General features: G+C 43.2%; 1 protein-coding gene across 4 annotated transcripts; it reads left to right on the top strand.

The window, feature by feature from the left end:
- Nucleotides 1-597: 597 nt before the first annotated feature.
- On the top strand, nt 598-18,049 carry tmem198b (transmembrane protein 198b). 4 transcript variants are annotated; one of them, XM_054623500.1, is made up of 6 exons: nt 598-681; nt 894-1,072; nt 14,626-14,883; nt 14,961-15,542; nt 15,722-15,918; nt 16,015-18,049. In XM_054623500.1, the coding sequence occupies exons 3-6, from the start codon at nt 14,727-14,729 to the stop codon at nt 16,165-16,167; spliced, it is 1,089 nt and encodes a 362-aa protein (XP_054479475.1). In that variant the 5' UTR covers nt 598-681; nt 894-1,072; nt 14,626-14,726; the 3' UTR covers nt 16,168-18,049. The 4 variants fall into 4 exon arrangements, with proteins under 4 accessions (XP_054479475.1, XP_054479477.1, XP_054479476.1 ...); XM_054623502.1 differs by lacking the exons at nt 598-681; nt 894-1,072 and adding an exon at nt 1,125-1,196; XM_054623501.1 differs by lacking the exons at nt 598-681; nt 894-1,072 and adding an exon at nt 1,207-1,362.
- The last annotated feature ends 237 nt before the right edge of the window (nt 18,050-18,286 follow it).

Here is an 18,286-nt window from a genome sequence, read left to right as displayed (position 1 = left end):
GATCTTTGTCAGTTATGTTTTGGCTGCAGTCGAGCACCTTAAAGTAAAATACAAACTCTAGTGTTGATGGAATCAAATGTATGTTTGCACAAACAAGGAATTTGGAAATGTACAAGAGAATGTAGTGAATCACTGATGTAGGAGTGCTGCTGAGGTCTGAAGTCTTCATGCAAACACAACCTGCACCACCAGGCCTGTCCTCACACATGTGGTTATTATTTTGAAGGTCAAATAACTCCTCTTTCCTGTCGTCCTGACTTTGAATAGTTTAACAACATTCATCTCACCTCCCTGCTGCAAAATATTTCAAGTTTTAAGACTTTTATTTGCACATTTACAGAATAGAAACACAGCAGAGATCCTGTTGGAACATCTTCTCAGATATTTAAATAAGACAAATATAAAGTTACATAAGCTCCAAAATACATCCAGTGTGGGACAAAAGTGGGATACTTGGTGTCATTGCACTGCTGTTTATTATAGGCCTGCATGTTAAAGGTAATAAATCCAGAGAATAAACTGTTTTTGTTGATTATTATGGGGTGTATTATAACCCTCAGCCTCTAGGAGCCGCTATGGGATGTCCTGATGGTATTTCACAGTCAGAACACAGTCAGTCAGTGTGATGCAGCCGGTGAGACATCTTTTGCAGCGGAGGCCACCTTCACCCGACGCGTTAATGTGAGTCTCCTCCATCCATCCATCCATCCATCATCCATCCATTCATCCATCCATCCATCATCCATCCATCCATCCATCCATCCATGCATTCATCCATTCATCCATCCATGCATTCATCCATCCATCCGACCATCCCCTGGATGATGCACCACCTCATTTCTAATCCTCTGCTCTTCCTCCAGCATGTAACCCGTTGTTTTCCTCTTCTCCAGCCCTGGTTTATGCGCTTTTCCCCCCCCATGGAGGAGTAGGCATCTGAGGGATCCTCCTCCCTGCAGGCTGCCGGGGAATGCACCCTAGTCTGGGCAGGAAACCTTCACAATGGTCGGTGTTTCGGGCTTTGGGTGTCATGCAAACGCGGATGATGCGCGTAAACCCTCCGGGGATGATGGTGAGTGCGTCTCTTTTGTCTCCTCCACACACACACACCTGCTGTCAATCATCATGCACCTGCTGTCAATCATGATGCACCGTGGAGGTCAGGTGTGAGTGGACCAGGAGAGCAGCTCCATCAGGTACCAGCAGTGTGGTGGATGCAGAATGCTTGGGTGGAGGTCACTGGTGTGATGGACGCTGAGGTCGGTCATCCTCTTCTAGCAGATGGATGGAGAGGATGTGTCCACTCCTGTGTCCCTGAAGGGGTCTCAGACAAACTGAGGACCAGTTTAAACTTCAGTTAAGGTTTGGATACAGTTTAGAAGGTATTTATCAATGTTTGTGCTTTTTATTGGCTGTTATTTCTTCATAACTCAGATTTAATCTAGTATTCATCTGGTTTATTAGTCCTTCTATAATCTGGAATGAGAGCTGTTGTGGACAAGAGATTAATCAATTAGTCGACTGACAGGAAATGAGCAGACAACAAGTGTCAAACATTCTTTGTTCCAGCTTCTCAACTGGGAGGATTTGCCTCATTTCTATTATTGATATCGTTGTAAATGAAATAGCTTTCTTTGATAAAGCTTTATTCATTTGAGGTGAGGAGGACGGTCCGAGGGGATGAAGGTGTGTGTGTGTGTGTTTCTGCAGAGTAAACTGCCTCTGTGTGCATCATGACTCAAACAAAACCAACAATGGGTGATGCATGCTGCATCGCTGGGTTCATTCTGTTTACGTGTCCTGTTTGTTTGAATAACCTGTTTTAGGGTAGATGGTGTGTTTTTTGAAAGCTCAGAGTTCACTAGTTTATGTTTTTTATTTAGTTTTTTAAGTCAGAGCTGCTGGAAGTTGAATTTTCTATTTCCTAGCATCCACACATGACTAAACTGGGACTCCATAAATATGTTTGACCTGTGAGAGACAGATTACAAAAGGAATGGTGAGAATTGAAGCAGCACAGACCAAAATATTGTCACTTTTAGTAGCGAGGAAAAGTCCAACTTTTCATCCCCGGCTGTCTGCAGAACACAAACTACCTTTTTGATACCAACACCAGATCTCTGTGAAGCTTTTTGACACACATTAAATATAAATTCTAAAGGGACAAATCTGGAAATAGACCAGAATGCATTGCAGCTCTGATTAAAGCAGCTTGACTTTAACTGTTAAACTCTTACTGTTGTTCCTTCATCTGTAACCCAGTGCACATTAACTGGATTCATGCTCCCTGGAGGTCATTGAAAGGCATTCTGGGAAATGTAGGACATTGCTAACTGAAGCAGATAGAGTATAAGACATCATTTCCTCTCATGAATAACTCCTGAGACAGGCTGAAGCTCTAAACCAGAGAGAGGAGGCTGCAGACCTTCCTCTCTGTGTATTCACTGTGAGGCCGCCGTCTTATCAGTGCAGTCAGGCGGCACGGCTCGAGCTCCGCAGACAGCCGGGGGAATGAAGATGCCACAACGCTAGTGGGTCAACATCTCCAGCTTCCTCCCCCACCTCATCTCCCCTCCGCCCGTCTGTCTGTCTCTGTTGGGTTTATTCTCGGCTGCTGCAGCTTCTCTGTGATCTCATGAACATCCAGGCTCAGGCTGCAGGTCCAGCTCTGTGCGCCTCTGATTGAATCATCACTTTTACATCTCAGACCCTTTGCATTGATGGTTGCATTCAAATCACCACATTAACTCAAATCTACCTGCCAACAAGAGGATTATTATGCATTAAAGTAAAAAAGAAATAGGTAACGTTGCTGCTTTACATGCTTAAATTAAAGTTATTATCATAACATGTCATTTGCATTTACACTGAAATATTAGTGTTTTCCTCACTTCAACCAGAATTACACGTGTATCAGACGTTTGGTTGTTTCATATAAATCCAGACCCGTTTTAATCTGCTGTGTCTGATATAAACAGAATATTTGTTTATTTTATGTAGGAGCATTTATGTGCAGCCACCTGCAAACATACTCCCACTTTCCTCCACCTTTACATGGACGGAGCAGATGGGATGACACTAATGAGGAGCTTCAACTGTTGATGAAAGCACACACAGGTTGTTTAATTTGGTTTCTGCTGTGTCTGAGAACCTGCATGCCAGAGTTTCCCACGAGGCGTTCAGGGTCCAGCAGTGATAGGTGCACCGATGAGGGCTAATTAGTGTACAGTCTGAGACGAGCAGAGCGCTGCAGGCTGCTGAAGGCCAGATGTTCACCGTCTGAGCAGACAGGTGCAGAGCGGAGTCTTCTGAAAACTGTTGCTCCTTCCTGCTTCAGGATTATTGAGTTCTCATCGAGCTCTCGCCGCTGGAGAGCCTCACAGGAAGTGGGCGGCTGGGCCTTTTATCTGCAGGTACAAACAAAAGCACCAGCTGAGCTCGGATGATAAAAGTAGACTCTTCATACGAGCACAGAGGTCAAACCACACTCTCTGAAGTGCACAAATGGAGAGTGAAGAGCACAACGTTCTGCTGTTCATTATTCTCTGATGTGGCTGAAGCGTTGAAGCTAGAGATAATTGGGTCGTCGTCCCCCCCGTCGCGTGATCACATGAGCCGCGCTGTTGTTGGAGGTGGCATGAAAGGACGAGCAGAGAGGATCATGGGTTATTTTCTGCACGTGTCACAGTGCTGCAGACTTGATTTGTTTTTCTAATGAGCCAGAAATCAGGACACGTTTTTGTGAATATGACACATTGTGGGAATATAATGAATAATGAATCTCTCTCTATATTAATAAAGGCCTGGTGATGAGTGATGGTTTTGAGGTTTCTTCTGTGATGATAGATTGGCACTGTGTCGATGTGTCTTCATGTCCTCTCACAGGCTGTTTCACTCCAACTGACGGAGCTGAGAGTCTGAATGTTATTTATCAACCAAAAGCTGATTCTATCTCAAGGATGGTGAAGGTGACAGGTGTGATGAATGAAAGGGAGACTTCTCTGTCCTGCTACTTAAACACCCAGGCAAACATTTGGATAAATGAATGTTTTTTCTAGCGATCGACTAATTGAATTATAATAATAATAATCTGATATTCTGTAAAAGAAAAAAGGCTGTCAGTCACAAGAGAGGAAGCGAAAGTTTAATGAAACTGCTTTCTGTCTGATCTGTTGTTTTTTATTTCCATGTTTCGTTACCCTAATTCAAGGATGAAAAAAGAGAAATGTGTCCCTTCCTCTCACCGACGAGGCTTTGAATGAGGCTAAATGAATCTCTGAGGTTGTCTCCTCATGAGAAGAGAGGAACTGGAAGTTAAACAGGGTGCTCTTCTCATCTGGAAACATTCTCGTGCTACACTGCGTTCGGTTTGTCCTCCATGGGAACAAACATCATTGATATTCCTGACCTGCTCCCTCAGGGCGACGGGACGGGAGAACAGAGAGCTGGTTGGGGGGATGTTCGGTCATACTGAGCAGCAGGATTAACACGCTGCTAAATACAGAGGCCTTTATGTGGGAGGGCCATGTCAGAATGTATGGAAACATGCTGCTGCAGGTCTGAGGACACCTGAGAGAGGCCTGCATACTGCTGAGTGATGAACTCACCTCTGCTGGAAAACGTTCTCTTTGTCTTTGAGTCCGAGGTGAAAATGAGGAATATAACTTTGATATGAAGTATTATGTGGTTTAGATGGACAGTGCAGCTTTAAACTGTTGTTTGATGTCTTTGGTTTTTCCGGAGGGAGGTTTCTAAAGTCTGAAATATAGAGAGAGTTGCATTATGGGACATGTAGGATACAGTGGTTTTGAGCTACAGACTTAAACTCAGGATGTCTCTGCTCCTGCTGCGACAGTTTTGTCCATTTTGTGCTAAATTAAAAGCTTAGAAAATGAAATATGATTCAAAAGGTCCAGTTCTAGTATGCTATCCACGAGATTAAAAGTTAATTAGATGTCAAAACATCGCGTAGTAGTTAATAATACCACAAGAGGTGATTTTACAATAGGATTACACTGCTCACATTACAAAGTAGTATCTGGAATTAGCCTTTAAGTAGACCTAATAATAATATTGAAACTTTCACTTTCAAACTAAATTTGACCAAATCATTATACGTCAAATCAATCGACATTCATCAAGCAAAAAGGCCAACCCCTCTGGTTCCAGCTTCTCACGTCATATTGTCAACTGAACATCTTTAGGTTTTGACATTTAAAGATTTTTGTGAAGTTGTGATTGCAAATTTCCCCGCTGCGGGACTAATAAAGGATTATCTTATCTTATCTTATTCTTCTTTGACCTTTTTAAAGATTAATTTAGTTGTCCAGAGCCACTTTTAACACGCTGCCTCTCTGCAGTCTGTTGAGGTGAAAACAGACTAACATGGACAAAGACCTCAGTGTCCTCCTCCTCCTCCTCCTCCTCCTCCTCCTCCTCCTCTCACCACTCCGCCATCAGCAGATTCTCCACATTCTGTCCAATCAGAGGAAATGACAGCAGCCACACGTGGTTTGTAGAACTGGAGCAGCGGCTTTATGTAACCTGCTCGGTGAGTTTCTGAGGAGGTGTGAGAACGCCTCGGCGTCCCGGTGCCGGCGGTCGTGCCTGATCTCCCGGAGTCGTGTGGGAGAGAGTGGGTGAGAGTCCTCGACCGCCGGAGTCACGAAATGTTGTTCCTGTTCTGTAAAAAACAATAATGTGAGTCACCTTCTTCTGATGAAGATGCACATTTTTTTAGGAGAACTAATTAATTCTCCTTTTATGATGCGTTCGGATTTATTTTTACCCCGACAGACACTCAGATCTGAACAGAGATTGTTCTGCATTTTGTTAACTTCTTAGTGCTCAACATCTCATGCTGGATAACAAGATAGCTCTTGTACTTTTAGGGAAAAGGTGAGAAACATTTTTAAAACTGGAAGGAAAATATTTGAATTCATATGTTGAGAAGATAACGTAATTATGTTCTGCTGCTTTCCACAAATCGTTCATGACTTCTGACGTTTCAATACAGAAATAAAAGCGGATACTTAATACTTTGATCTTGTTTTCTGGAATATTATCTGGGACTAATCTAAATCATTTGTTTTTTGTATTGTGCAGCAGACAGAATATTGTTTTGATCCAGATGGACAGACACAAGCGTTTGGACATGACCTTCAACAACATTTTTACAGAATCTGAAACAAAAACTACTTTTACTAAAGTGAGTCCACATTTACGATGTAGTTTGTGTAAAAAATCCAGTTTGTACATCATTTCCCACGTTGAACCTTAAAACTGCACTTACTGCTTGAAGTAGAGACTGGGTTCATTTTGGGATTCATTCCCTGGACAGCAGCAGTCCTGTCCTAACCCACCTGGCCTGTCTCTCATCTGTCTTTCTATTTGACGGAGACACGTGACTACACACACACACACACACCTTACAAACACACTTACATTCCCCGGCCCCCCCGGCCCATATTGATTGGCATGTGCAGAGGGCTGGCGGTTGGCGTTCCAGGTTATCAGCAGGACGATTGATGACAACAACCTCTCTGGAGGCTGACATGTGAGCCGGTGACACACTCGTCTTCCGCTGTGAGCGGCGGGGCTCTGGCAGCTCGCTCTGAGCTCTTCGCTCTGAGCTCGTCATGAACAGGCCTGTTTCTGGCAAACTCTCCCACCAGCCTGTTACCTTGAATGGCTTTGGGGAACAACACTGAGAGACAGATCGAGGTCTGTGTGCATCATGAGCTCCGGTGTTCAGACGCCGTGAGGAGGGAGGAGAGGTTGTTGGATGAGGACGTGTTGCAGCATCGGTCACGTTTCTCAGGTCAGTGATGGAGAGACGAGCAGATTCAAAGTCTGTTGAGCTTCATGGCTTCAGATTCGACTCATCACTGAGTCTTTAAGATTCAGTGGGGATGTAAACTAGATGCCATGATTCAATATTTTGGATTATCAGTCTTGAGTGGATTTGTATGGTGCCTTTTTATCGTTTTACATATTACTATACCGATCCGATACCAGTGTTTCATTCATAAACAGACTGGACTTACTCGTTGCTTTCCTAACTTTGTAAACCAAAATGTTTGTAGACATTTAAGACATAAATAAGCTGTAGGACTTGTTTGTTGAGCTCGCGGGAAATACCTTCAAACAGCTGACGTGTTATTTGAGTCAGTATTGCTATCGTTAGCTTTAAAACTAAATCGATCCAAATCTTGTTTCTTTGCTCATAAAAGTGTGTAAGACTAGATGCAATGCTCAGTTATTGTGAATAAATTTTAATATTAAATCCTTGATTTGTCATTCAGAAATTCACGGCTATAAATTGTTATTTTCGGTATCGATTAATATGCCAATAAATGGTAATAAAGCATGAAACAATTTCCAAGTCAAAGCGAGACGTCTTCAGATGTCCAAAACCTCAAAATAATACGTTTATTATCACATAAGATGAAGAAACGAAGCAAGAAGCTTCAACAAGAGAATATTTGGTATTTTTTAAGTGATAATGAGCTAAATAAGTAGTTTGTTAGTTTTCTGTCAATCAGTTATTTTATTAATCGACTAGTTTGGCACCAGCGATGGTCTGAGCATGAATGATGTTCAGCATATTTGAAGAGTTGTAAAGAATAACAGTGATTATTCTGCTTTATTTTATGTGCAAGTGTCACATTATGTAATTTGGTCTTTGTTTACATTTGCCACACGGTGATATAGATATTCAAACTTTAATGCGTATTAAAGTTTACTATGTTAAAACTATTAACATAGCTGCTGAAATTCAGGACTTGATTATTGTGTATAAACTTAAATCGTTCCTCCATGGGAATTGTTTATTCTGCGATTGTTATAGACTGAATAGCCAATTGACAAAATGATTGTGAGATTAATTGATAATAAAAATATATATTATTTATTACAGACATAGTGATATTTCAGAGGAAAGCGACTCTAAAGGAACAATTTGTTTGTTTCTGGGAATGTGAACAGTTTTTTCCACATTACACAGAAATGTCTGTGAACATGTGGAGGTTTGTGTTTGTTCTTGTTTTGAATTATTGGGATTGTTGCCAATGCAAATCTATTTGGAAAGGAGCTGAAGTGCAGTGAGTAATGCATTATGAGGCGGTTACGTAACACAACATGGTGGGAAGGCTGCTGGCGTTTTCTTCTGTCTATCTCTGCTCTTTCACTTTCTGCTTTTTACCCGTGTGCTTTAAACCCATCAGATAAAACACATTTCATACGTGATCGTATGCTTTCTTATATGGAAACAATATCGGTGTTTGTTTGTGGGGGTTTAGGAAATAAGAATATGGTGTTCCAGGTCATAAAATATCACTCTGAATCTATCTGAACTCAAAATCATTCAGTTAAGTCTCAGGGGTTTAAGGATAAAGGGGTATGTGGGAATTCTCCAGTTTTTATATTTAGATGCAGGTTATTTTTTTAGTTTGAAGTAAATATATACATAAACTTAAATACTTGTTTCCACATTGCTTTAGTATTTTCACTGCTTTCCCTCCATTACTATTCTTTTTGTCTTTCCTTCTTTTCCATTTTATTTTGTTCCCTTTTCTTTCCTCGTCATCCCTCCTTCCTGCTGACCTTTCCTATTTCCATACAACTTTGCTTCCTTCTTTCCTTATTCCCTTTGTCCTTTTAGCTGATGTAAAGTAGGAAAATCACAAAAACTCTTCCCCTGACTCTTCCTCTTTGTTCGTTTTGTCGTCTTTAGGCTGGAACGTGCTTCTGGCTGCACATAGACACACGTGCACAGACTTTCTGCTGTAGTTGTCTGAAATACATTTGATCGGATTAGAGGATGCAAGTGTTCAGAATCAGTTCCAGTGTTCTGTTTAGAAACAGGAAGTCAGACACATCTGCATCCTCTCACAGCAGCAGGTCTGGGAACAGCTCACTCCTCGTCCTGCTGTTACTCTCCGTCATCAAGGCCTCGGCGTCAGTCACGGCTGTGACACACACACACACACACACACACACACACACACACACACACACACACACACACACACACACACACACACACACACACACACACACACACACACACACACACAGACACGTTGTTGTCGTTTTCATGTTGGAGAAATCTGTTGCGTGACACATCAACAGTTGAGACACTTGGATAACATTTTTACACATGATGCGGATGGTCCTATGTGAAGCTTTTAACTCTGTGAAAGTGTCTTTTTGGTTGTTTTGTAGTTGTGCTTTTGTTCACTTCAACAGAGACCTTTAATTTTAAACTTAACCGGTCATCAAGAGAGTACCAAACCAACGTCCAAAGTAACGACAAACAGGCAGAGAAGTTTCAGAGACGGTAGCAACGACGCAACCCCAAAATCTAATCCCTCAAACAAACCAGGGCTTTAACAGCGCCAGATTAACACAATCAGACTATATCGTTAAACATACAGCTGGCCAGACGCCGGTTGATGAGGTCACAGGAGTTTCTGCCTTCTTATTGGCTGAGGATGATCAACAGAAAGGTTCAGTCAGAGAGCATCGTCCAACGTCTGACCCTCCGACTGCGACCAGGAGGATTAACACACACACACACACTGCTGAAATATGCATCTTTATAAGTTTTGTAGTCCTAAAATCTTAGTTTGTGAGCAGAATTAATACAACTTTTATTAGTGAATATGTCTTTTTCACGGGCCCCAGCTTTTATCACCAAGCAGAACAGAGGAGGATCATTTGGAAGAAAAGTGTCTTTAATTAAATGGATCAGGAACAGATTTCATGAGTCACAGGGTTATGAAACCTACACAGCCCTCTGGGTGCTGATCTGAAACTCAGATGATCAAGAGACAGAAGCGTGACACAGAAAATGACACACAAAAAAAAAGTGAATTTAAGTTTGATTCTTATAACGGGGGGCAACTGAATAAAGAGAAAGTCAAATGAAGTATTGATCGTGTTACTAAAAGGGTCACAGTTTATCTCTGCAGACATCCTCTGTCTGGGACGGAGCTTATTAAGATGCATGAATGCAGAATGAATCATGTCTCCCTCTGCTTATGTTACGCAGCGGAAACAACCTTCTTTTTTTAATCTTGTAAAACACAAACAGAAAGTACATTTATTATTTAAGACTCTCCATCTTGAGACTATCTACTTCTCTCTGCCAGAAGGGAAATATTCTTTATATCGCTAACATTTGCATGTTAGCAAGTCCAGCTTAAAGTCCAGTGACAGTCGTTTATTGTGAGACAACAAAGCTCCTGAATGCATCACTGTTTCTGTCAGAACCCCCTGCAAGCACTTGAATGCATCAACCTGGATTTTGTCTCACAAAGACAACAGACACAAGTTGATTTAATTAACTTAATGACATGGACTGAAACTGGTATCTCGTCTTATGTATTTAAGATGTTTTTAAGCTGAGCTTTGCGGTGGACGTGAACATGTGGCTCAGAGCTGATGCAGCATGTTGTTCTCAGTCTGTGTCCTCTGTGTATTAATAGACATGTTCTTTATTTATGGAAAGGGTTAGTCTCTTTCAGTGCAGCCTGATCTGTGTCAGGGTGTCTGGGTCTTATTGACTGATCCACAAGCAGTTTAAACCATTTTAAACTGCTTATTTATTTGTATTTGTGTGTTTGTTTAAACCAGAGATTGTTTGGGAGTTTTGTCAATATCAATACAATGAGGAACGACAAGTTTGAGTTGTTTAGTTAGTTGATCTGTCTGCTCAAAGTGAGACAAAATGGAGAAAAGGAGATTCTTTGCATCGTATTTCAATCATCAGCTGAATTCAGACTACATTTGTGATTTAATCTCAGGGTGACAGACAAACACATCAGAGGAGAGTTTATTATTTTACCCGTCACATCCGTACATCCAAAGTCATGTTCAGTCGACACAGTCGCTGTGAGTTGAACCTTTTGTAAACGCTTGGAGCAGCCGGTCAGCTGATCTCATCTGTGCCTGTCCACATGTTTCTTGCCTACAAAGTTCTGATTGTCTTTTTTCCAATTTTCTAAGATCTTTATCGGTCTTTTATTGATAGAAGACACAGGTTTTTATTATTTTGGGGGGCATTTTATTTCCTTATTGTATCGCTGGAAGTAAAGATACAGCAGGAAACTAAGGATTCATGTAAACAAAGTTTCGTTTCACATTCAGTTACTATTTTCTAACAAACATGTCGAATGTATTTACTTCCTCATAGAGCAATAACAATGGCGGTTGTTTTTAATGTTAACCTACATTGTGTACACTCATCCTTCTTCTTCCCTTCCTTTCTCAAATACTATTTCATAAATTCATAGTTGTGGTTTCTAGCAATTGGAAGACATCCTTCTGGTAATAAATGGGCATTTGTCAAAAAATATTCACATCTTCTAGAGTAAAAATTACATTCAATAAATAACAATAGTCAACTGATTTTGAAAATAGGGGTTAATAATTGTTCAAACTAGCAGACTTTTGAATTTGTGCTTGAAATGTCTTTGAAAACGTGCTGATGTAATGTAGCGGATTAACACCTTAATGTTTTATACATGATTTAAAGGAGAGGGTTTCTATAGGAACACTGACACACTCACATATATATGAATACATTCAGAGGGAACAGACGGGGCAACCGATTGGCTCTCACGCTGTTGCTATGGGAGTTTAAGCTGCTCCTCCATTGGTCAGGCTTTGGACCGGGGCCGACTGCCGCCTGGTCTGTCAGCATCCCTCCGTTGCTGTGGCAACAGACAGGAAGCAGGGCAGGAGGAGGAGGACCACTGTGTTGTTGTTGTTGTTGCTGCTGCTGATCGGACAGCAGAAGAAGAAACTCGTCTGTCGTCTGTTCTCTATCAGAGGATGATCCATCTGCAAACATAAAAACTGCACGAGTTTGATCTGCAGTACAAAACGGCTTAGTGCACACACACACACACACACACACACACACACACACACACACACACACACACACACACACACACACACACACACACACACACAGGGTCAACCGTCAGCGTCCTGCTAATCCTCCCCCAGAAGATGATTATTAATATGTCATGTCTGGATGAAAATGGGGATGAAAATGTAGAAAGAACGTGTGTGTGTGTTTCTATTATGGCTGTATTTAATGCTTCTGTCAACAACAGTCGATGTATAATTGACTGTTTGCACTATTGTTTTCCTGCATTTAATCCTTCCTGCTGAGTGAATCAGGACGTTTGCGTGTGAGTGGTATTTTACAACGTTTTTTTAATGGAAAACTAGTTTTATGCAATATTGAATAGATTATTTCTCGGCTGTATGTCCACATGTTTCTGTATATGAATGGAAAGAGGAGATGGTCAGTGTAGCAGTGATGTATGAAAAGTCTAAAAGGAGAAGAAATGTGCTGTTTACCCATCGGCGCAGTACTTCTACTTTTGCTCCGGCTGTTTGTCACCAAGAAATAGTTCCCCCACAAAACATCCCCTAAAACCACAAATTGTCCCGTTTCAATTTCTGTTTCTGCACTGACTGAAAAAACAAGACAAAACATGTTAATCAGTAGGATTTATTGGTGTATATCCATATCTTTGAAGGAGCCAGGCTAGCTCTTTCCCCCTGCTTGCAGTCTTTATGCTAAGCTAAGCTAACCACGTCCTGACTGCGGCTCCATAGTTAACACACAGACATTAGATTTGTCTCATTTAACTCCTGGAAAGAAAGCAAATATGTGTATGTACATGAATGTACAACTCGTACCCTCATTACACAGAAGTTAAAGGTCAGATACAGAGCAGCCACATACGATGAGAATGTTTGCTCAGCACTTGCCAAACCAGTTTCAAACTCCATACGTGACACAGACAAATTCTTATCCACCCCTTCATAACTCAAACCCCAGGAAGGTAAAGAACTGGAGACTGAAGGAGGAAGGTTAGGGCAGAAAGAAAGGGAAAAGGGGAGGATGAGAATGAGTGGCAGTCAGGTCAGGTCAGCAGAAAGAAGTAGATGATTCAGAGGTGGAAGGAGAAGGTAAGGTAGGTACTGAAGGATGAGGGATGTGAAAGAAACAAAAGAGGAACGTTGAGGAGGGATGGGGGAGCTCATGAATATCACAGCAAAGTTCCCCAGACAGGAGTTGCATAAGCACCTCTGACCCAGAAACCTTCCACAGGCGGACTGAACTCACCCCGAGATGGAGAGCACAAAAACAGCCAGAGGGGGAAGAGGGAGGAGGGAGGAGGCGTGGGAAGAAAGAAAGAAAGAAAGAGAGTGTTTTATTTGACTTTGCATGCACTTTTTCACCCAACAGTAGTACTATTTTTACTTAAAAACATGATGCATGCATCCCGTCAGCACGGTGTGTTTGTTCCAGTATCCCAGTGCTTTACTGACATCTTGAAAAATCCTGGAAAGATTGTGGAGTTTGAGAACGTGTGCTTTATGAGGAAAGTGTTTACATGAAATGATAGTCATGGATATTTGTTTTGATTCTAAATTATGGAATATTTGTATAGAAGGAGTGTTTCTTGTTCTTAGTAGTACAATATACCTATATTTATAGAAAGAAGTAGGAAACAGGAAGCTCTGAACGATGAAGGCAGCAGGAAACGAGGTGAAAGACAAGGAGAGATTCAGCATGTCCTAGGCTGACGTTTAAAATGCAAATAAGGAGAAAGTCCAGGCAAATTTCTTTACCGAGTCCTGTTAACCAAGGACTTTACTGGAATACAGATGAGGTTACAGGAAAGGGAACAAAAGGAAAAGGTTTATATGTAAGAGCTGAGGGATAAGACACAAAAACAAAGAATATTTGGTGAGGAAAGGTTGCAGAGAAGGAACCAAAGTGAGGTATCTTATAACAACAGCTCAGATTAGATGATTTATCTTATTTTTCAGATTAGATAGCCAGAATCATTGATGCTAGATTGAACTGCTGAGAATAGAGAGATGAATGTGTTCGCGTTGTCTTCGAGTGGCCTAAAAGACGGCAGTTCTTCTGCCCTTAAATGCCTCCTGCTCAAACACAGTGAGGCTTTGAATGCCCTCCCCGCCTGCTCAAACACACGCTGTTATCTGAGCTATTATTATCCCATGTTTCCGCCATCGGGGGGGATGCCAAAGTGCATGTGCTGACACACCAAAACAAAACCTTTTACTCTGCTGCTGATTTGAAAGCCACTTTATGAACAGGGTAACGGGGGTTTTGGTTGCTGGCAGTGTTGTTGATCCTTTGGTTTTCATAGTTTAGCGTATTAGATTTAAATCACATAAACCTGCTAAGCATGGTTCAAACTATACCACCAGCTTTACCATTGCTTTCTTATTGTCTGGGAAATCTTTGGTCTCAGTTACCTTTTCATCAACTGCAGAGCTTTGAAAATGTGGTTGAGTTCTTTTGTTGTCTTTAATGTTATGAATGTTACGATGGTGCATTCAAGGACTCTCCCTAATCCAGGATTAGATGGAGGTCTGCCCTAGAGCATCCATGAGGATCTATTCAAAAGGATAAAAACAGCCCTTGTTGAGTCCAAATAATTCTGTTTTTGTGATATATTAGATGTGTACATTATTAAATGTGATACATTTCATCCGCTCCTCCGAATCCCTTTTCGCTCCGTCTAACCTGTTCTCCTCCTCTCTCCTGCCCTCTATCTTCAGGTGAAACCATGCGGCTGTGTGGCGCTCCCTAGCCTCCCACCTGATCACTTCTCCCCCTCCCCCACCTCCTCTCCCCTTTCTCCTCTCTCCTCCTGTTCACCATGACGACCACTCTGGAGATGATGCTGGCCCAGCCCGACCAGGAGCTGAGTCCAGAGCGCCTGGATGGCTGCGAGGACTTTAGTGGCCGCTACAAGGTGGTTCCGTGCGTCGTCTGCTCCATGTGCTGTCTCTTCGGCATCATTTACTGCTTCTTTGGTGAGTCCTGGTTCTGTTCGGTTTAGTTCTCCTTTAGTCCCGACCCTGTTAACTTGTGTTTCTTCCTCTTGTTCCAGGCTATCGCTGCTTCAAGGCGGTGATGTTCCTGACGGGCCTGATGTTTGGCTCTGTCGTCATCTTTATGCTCTGCTACAAGGAGCGCGTTCTGGACACCCAGCTGAGCGTGGAGGCCTCGGTGGGCATCGGCCTCGGCATCGGCACGCTCTGCGGCCTGGTCACCATGCTGGTCCGCAGCGTGGGGCTCTTTATGGTGGGCCTGCTGCTGGGCCTGCTGGTGGCCGTGGCCACCCTGGTGGGCATGGAGGAGCTTTCCGACAGCCCGCCGCGCTCCGTCTGGGTGCCCCTGGGCGTGCTGCTTGGCCTGGGCATGCTGTTCGCCGTGCTCACCCTGCAGTGGCAGCGCCTCTTCACCACGTTGTCCACGGCGATGTTCGGTGCAGCCGTCATCACTGTGGCGGTGGACTACTTCGTGGAACTCTTCGCCCTCGTGCTGTACATGTACGAGCGACTGAAAGCAGCACCTGGAAAGCCAGTGTGCTGGCTGACGTGGGTGGTGCTCGGGGTGTGGCCTGCCCTCACCCTGCTGGGTGTCATGGTCCAGTGGAAGGTGACCGCTGAGGGATACTCCCACACAAAGGGTGAGGAAAACGTAAAGTATTCGTATTTCTGATTGGCCTCCATTTGCTGTTTTAGCAAAGTGTGCACATCATGATGAAAAGTAGCTCAAGCTCCACCCTCAGCTATGCTAACACATCTACAAAGCTTTTAGCATACGCTAGCTAACTTCTCCTCATCGGCCTCCCTCTGCCCTCCACAGTAATCATCAGCCGGCAGCAGAGGAGGATGCAGGTGATGCGGATTCGTCAGCGGGACGATCGCTATCGCAACAAGAAGAAGAAGAAGCAGCACGGCTCCACCTCCAACCATCACCAGGCCAAGCAGCTCCACACTGAGCCCGCCTACCGCCGCAAGCCCAACCCCATCCGCCGCTACGACACGGACGTCCTCTCGCCGGTGAGGGTCTCGTTTCTGTCATCTATTTCTGTTTTTTTATACTTCTTGCATTGCTGCTCTGTTTCAATCTTTTAACCAAACCCCTCTCTGCTCCAGAGCTACATCCAGAGTTTCAGAGAGCGTCAGGTTCAGGCGCAGCCCATCCCGAGCCGGCTGGCTGGCCGACCACACACCGTGGTGGATGTGGGCTACGACTGCGGCTCCGCGGCGCCGCTCACCGGAGCTGCAGGACCTTCCCTACGTGTCTGAGCGGTCCTCCGCCTCCCAGAGGCCTGAACGCACCGCTCTACCAGGGAGACACATGACTCTTCAATCTGTGCAAGGACAAACTGGGTTTAAATGCAAAGATTCTGGGTTCAAATGTAATCTGGGTTTAGCCACACCCCTGAGAGGATGAAAGTATATGTAGGGCTGGATTTACCCAAAATGCAAAACAAGTTTAACCCTTTACTAATTACATTTTTAGATCATAAAGCCCAGCGTTCCTTGTGGCGACCTGCTGGAGCAATCAGTGTGGTGCAGAGGCTTGACCTCTTTTTCACTGTCTTTCAGTAGATTCAAATGCACAAATGCATGCATGCACTTCCACAAACACACACCGCAGCTACAATCTTAAGGGTCGGCGTGGAAACCCGAAGCCGGCTGCTGTAACCGGACCCGGCCTGTTTGGCACGTGCTCAAGTCAAACCAGATCAGGGATCTCAGTTTCAGTGCAAAACCGCCTCAGGTTCAAACACAGTCCTACATGGAAAAGTCCCAATACCACTTTGCTGTCGTTTCTACCGCTGTTGTCGATTTTCAACTGATGGTGCAGAAGCAACTAGTTCCTCAGCCTGTAGATGTCCAACAAAGATCATTTATAAAGGGAAGTAAGGGCCCTTAAATGCAAACCAGGATCTTATATTTGCTTTCTGTGCCATCTGGACTACAACAATCGTCCTTGAAATGGGGAGGGACGTCTTTAAAGAGGGGAAACCCTTCGTCGCCCTTGGTGCTGGACGATACACTTCTTCAAGCGTCAAACAGCTCTCCGATGGCCAGGGAATCTGTTTGAACGGGTGCCTTGCCCCTCTTTGGACTGGACCACTCAGCAACAGGAGGGGGGCTACTGCCAGATCTCCTATTGATGGCTTTTTTTTTTTTTTTTTTTTGCATTAAACGTGAAGGATTTTTCAGGGGGGTAGCCATGGAGCTACAACAAGCAGGGTAAAATAATGTTGTCGGAGTAGAGTTGGCTTGTTAACTTCACAGATGCCTGGATATATGAGGAGGATTTGCTTTTGGCTGACAGCAAGAGAGCCACATTTACACTGGCACCTCCTCTGGGATTTTTGAGTGGAAACTACAACTCCTGATTATTGTGCATCCTGACTTTCTTCCCAGACTGTTTCCTCCAAAAGATGATTTCCGCTGCTGAGCAGAGAGGTATTTATTCTAAACGATAGATGAACGATATGTCTGCCATTGTGTCAAACTCCAGTTGCTCTGGTTGGTATTGCAAAGCAATTCAAATCTAAACGTGCCGAAGGAGCCGGTGAAAAGCTAAAAATCTTCCTTGAATTCAAAGTAACCAGGATAATTATTTATTGATGTTAAAAATGTGACTCCAGGCTGAGATGCCAGTGTAAATACGGCTCAGAGTGTCTGGATGAAAACAGGACTAGTGGCCATACCAACTTGTACTTACGCCAACAACTCCTTCCATCATGTGCATTGATTTTCTTTTTTTGGGACAAGAGAACATTTCTGTCACCAGTGAAAATGTGAATACTTAATAATCGTCTTTACCTTTTTATAGGAAAAGCAAGCAAATGTGGGGGGAGGGGGACGCGTGGTACGTTTTTATTCATCCGTGGGAAACGGAAATGCATGATCTCACCCGATCCGCCCTGCGTGGCTTCGTCTTGGCCCCCACCAAACACCCTCCACCCTCTCATGTGCATCAATGTGAAATTTGTACATAAAACACAGCACTTACTAACTTGTTTTTATGTTATTTGTATCAATTCATTTCACTTTTTCCTTTTTTTAGGAATCTAATTAAATTGTTCTTTTCCTTTGGGATGTATTTATTTTCTGATTTATTTATTTCTCAAGCAGTCCTGTAAAGGAGAGTGCATTGTCATCACTGTAGGCCAGTAACTCCATGCTTTTTTAAAAACTTTAATTATGACTATGATTAATAAAGCATGTGTTCCAACGGGCCTGTATTTGATCAATGTGTGTGCGTCGTCTTTTAAACTCAAGGACATGCAGACATCAGTCCAATGTAACATGAAATCAACTTTACTTTTATTAGCAAGTTATATTTGAAAGTCACAACGGATTTTATCTCCTGAAAACAGCCCCCCCCTCTCTCTCTCTTTTC

Source organism: Anoplopoma fimbria, chromosome 22 (genome assembly GCF_027596085.1).
Source record: "Anoplopoma fimbria isolate UVic2021 breed Golden Eagle Sablefish chromosome 22, Afim_UVic_2022, whole genome shotgun sequence".
NCBI classification, from domain to species: Eukaryota; Metazoa; Chordata; class Actinopteri; order Perciformes; family Anoplopomatidae; genus Anoplopoma; species Anoplopoma fimbria.
This window is presented reverse-complemented; position numbering and strand designations above follow the sequence as displayed.

What these genes read in the sequence shown, in the direction of transcription:
- tmem198b (XM_054623500.1), top strand. Translation starts at nt 14,727, where the DNA reads ATGACGACCACTCTGGAGATGATGCTGGCCCAGCCCGACCAGGAGCTG. An exon ending in GGGATACTCCCACACAAAGG is followed by an intron (nt 15,543 to 15,721) that starts GTGAGGAAAACG and finishes TGCCCTCCACAG; the next exon opens with TAATCATCAGCCGGCAGCAG. An exon ending in ACACGGACGTCCTCTCGCCG is followed by an intron (nt 15,919 to 16,014) that starts GTGAGGGTCTCG and finishes TCTCTGCTCCAG; the next exon opens with AGCTACATCCAGAGTTTCAG.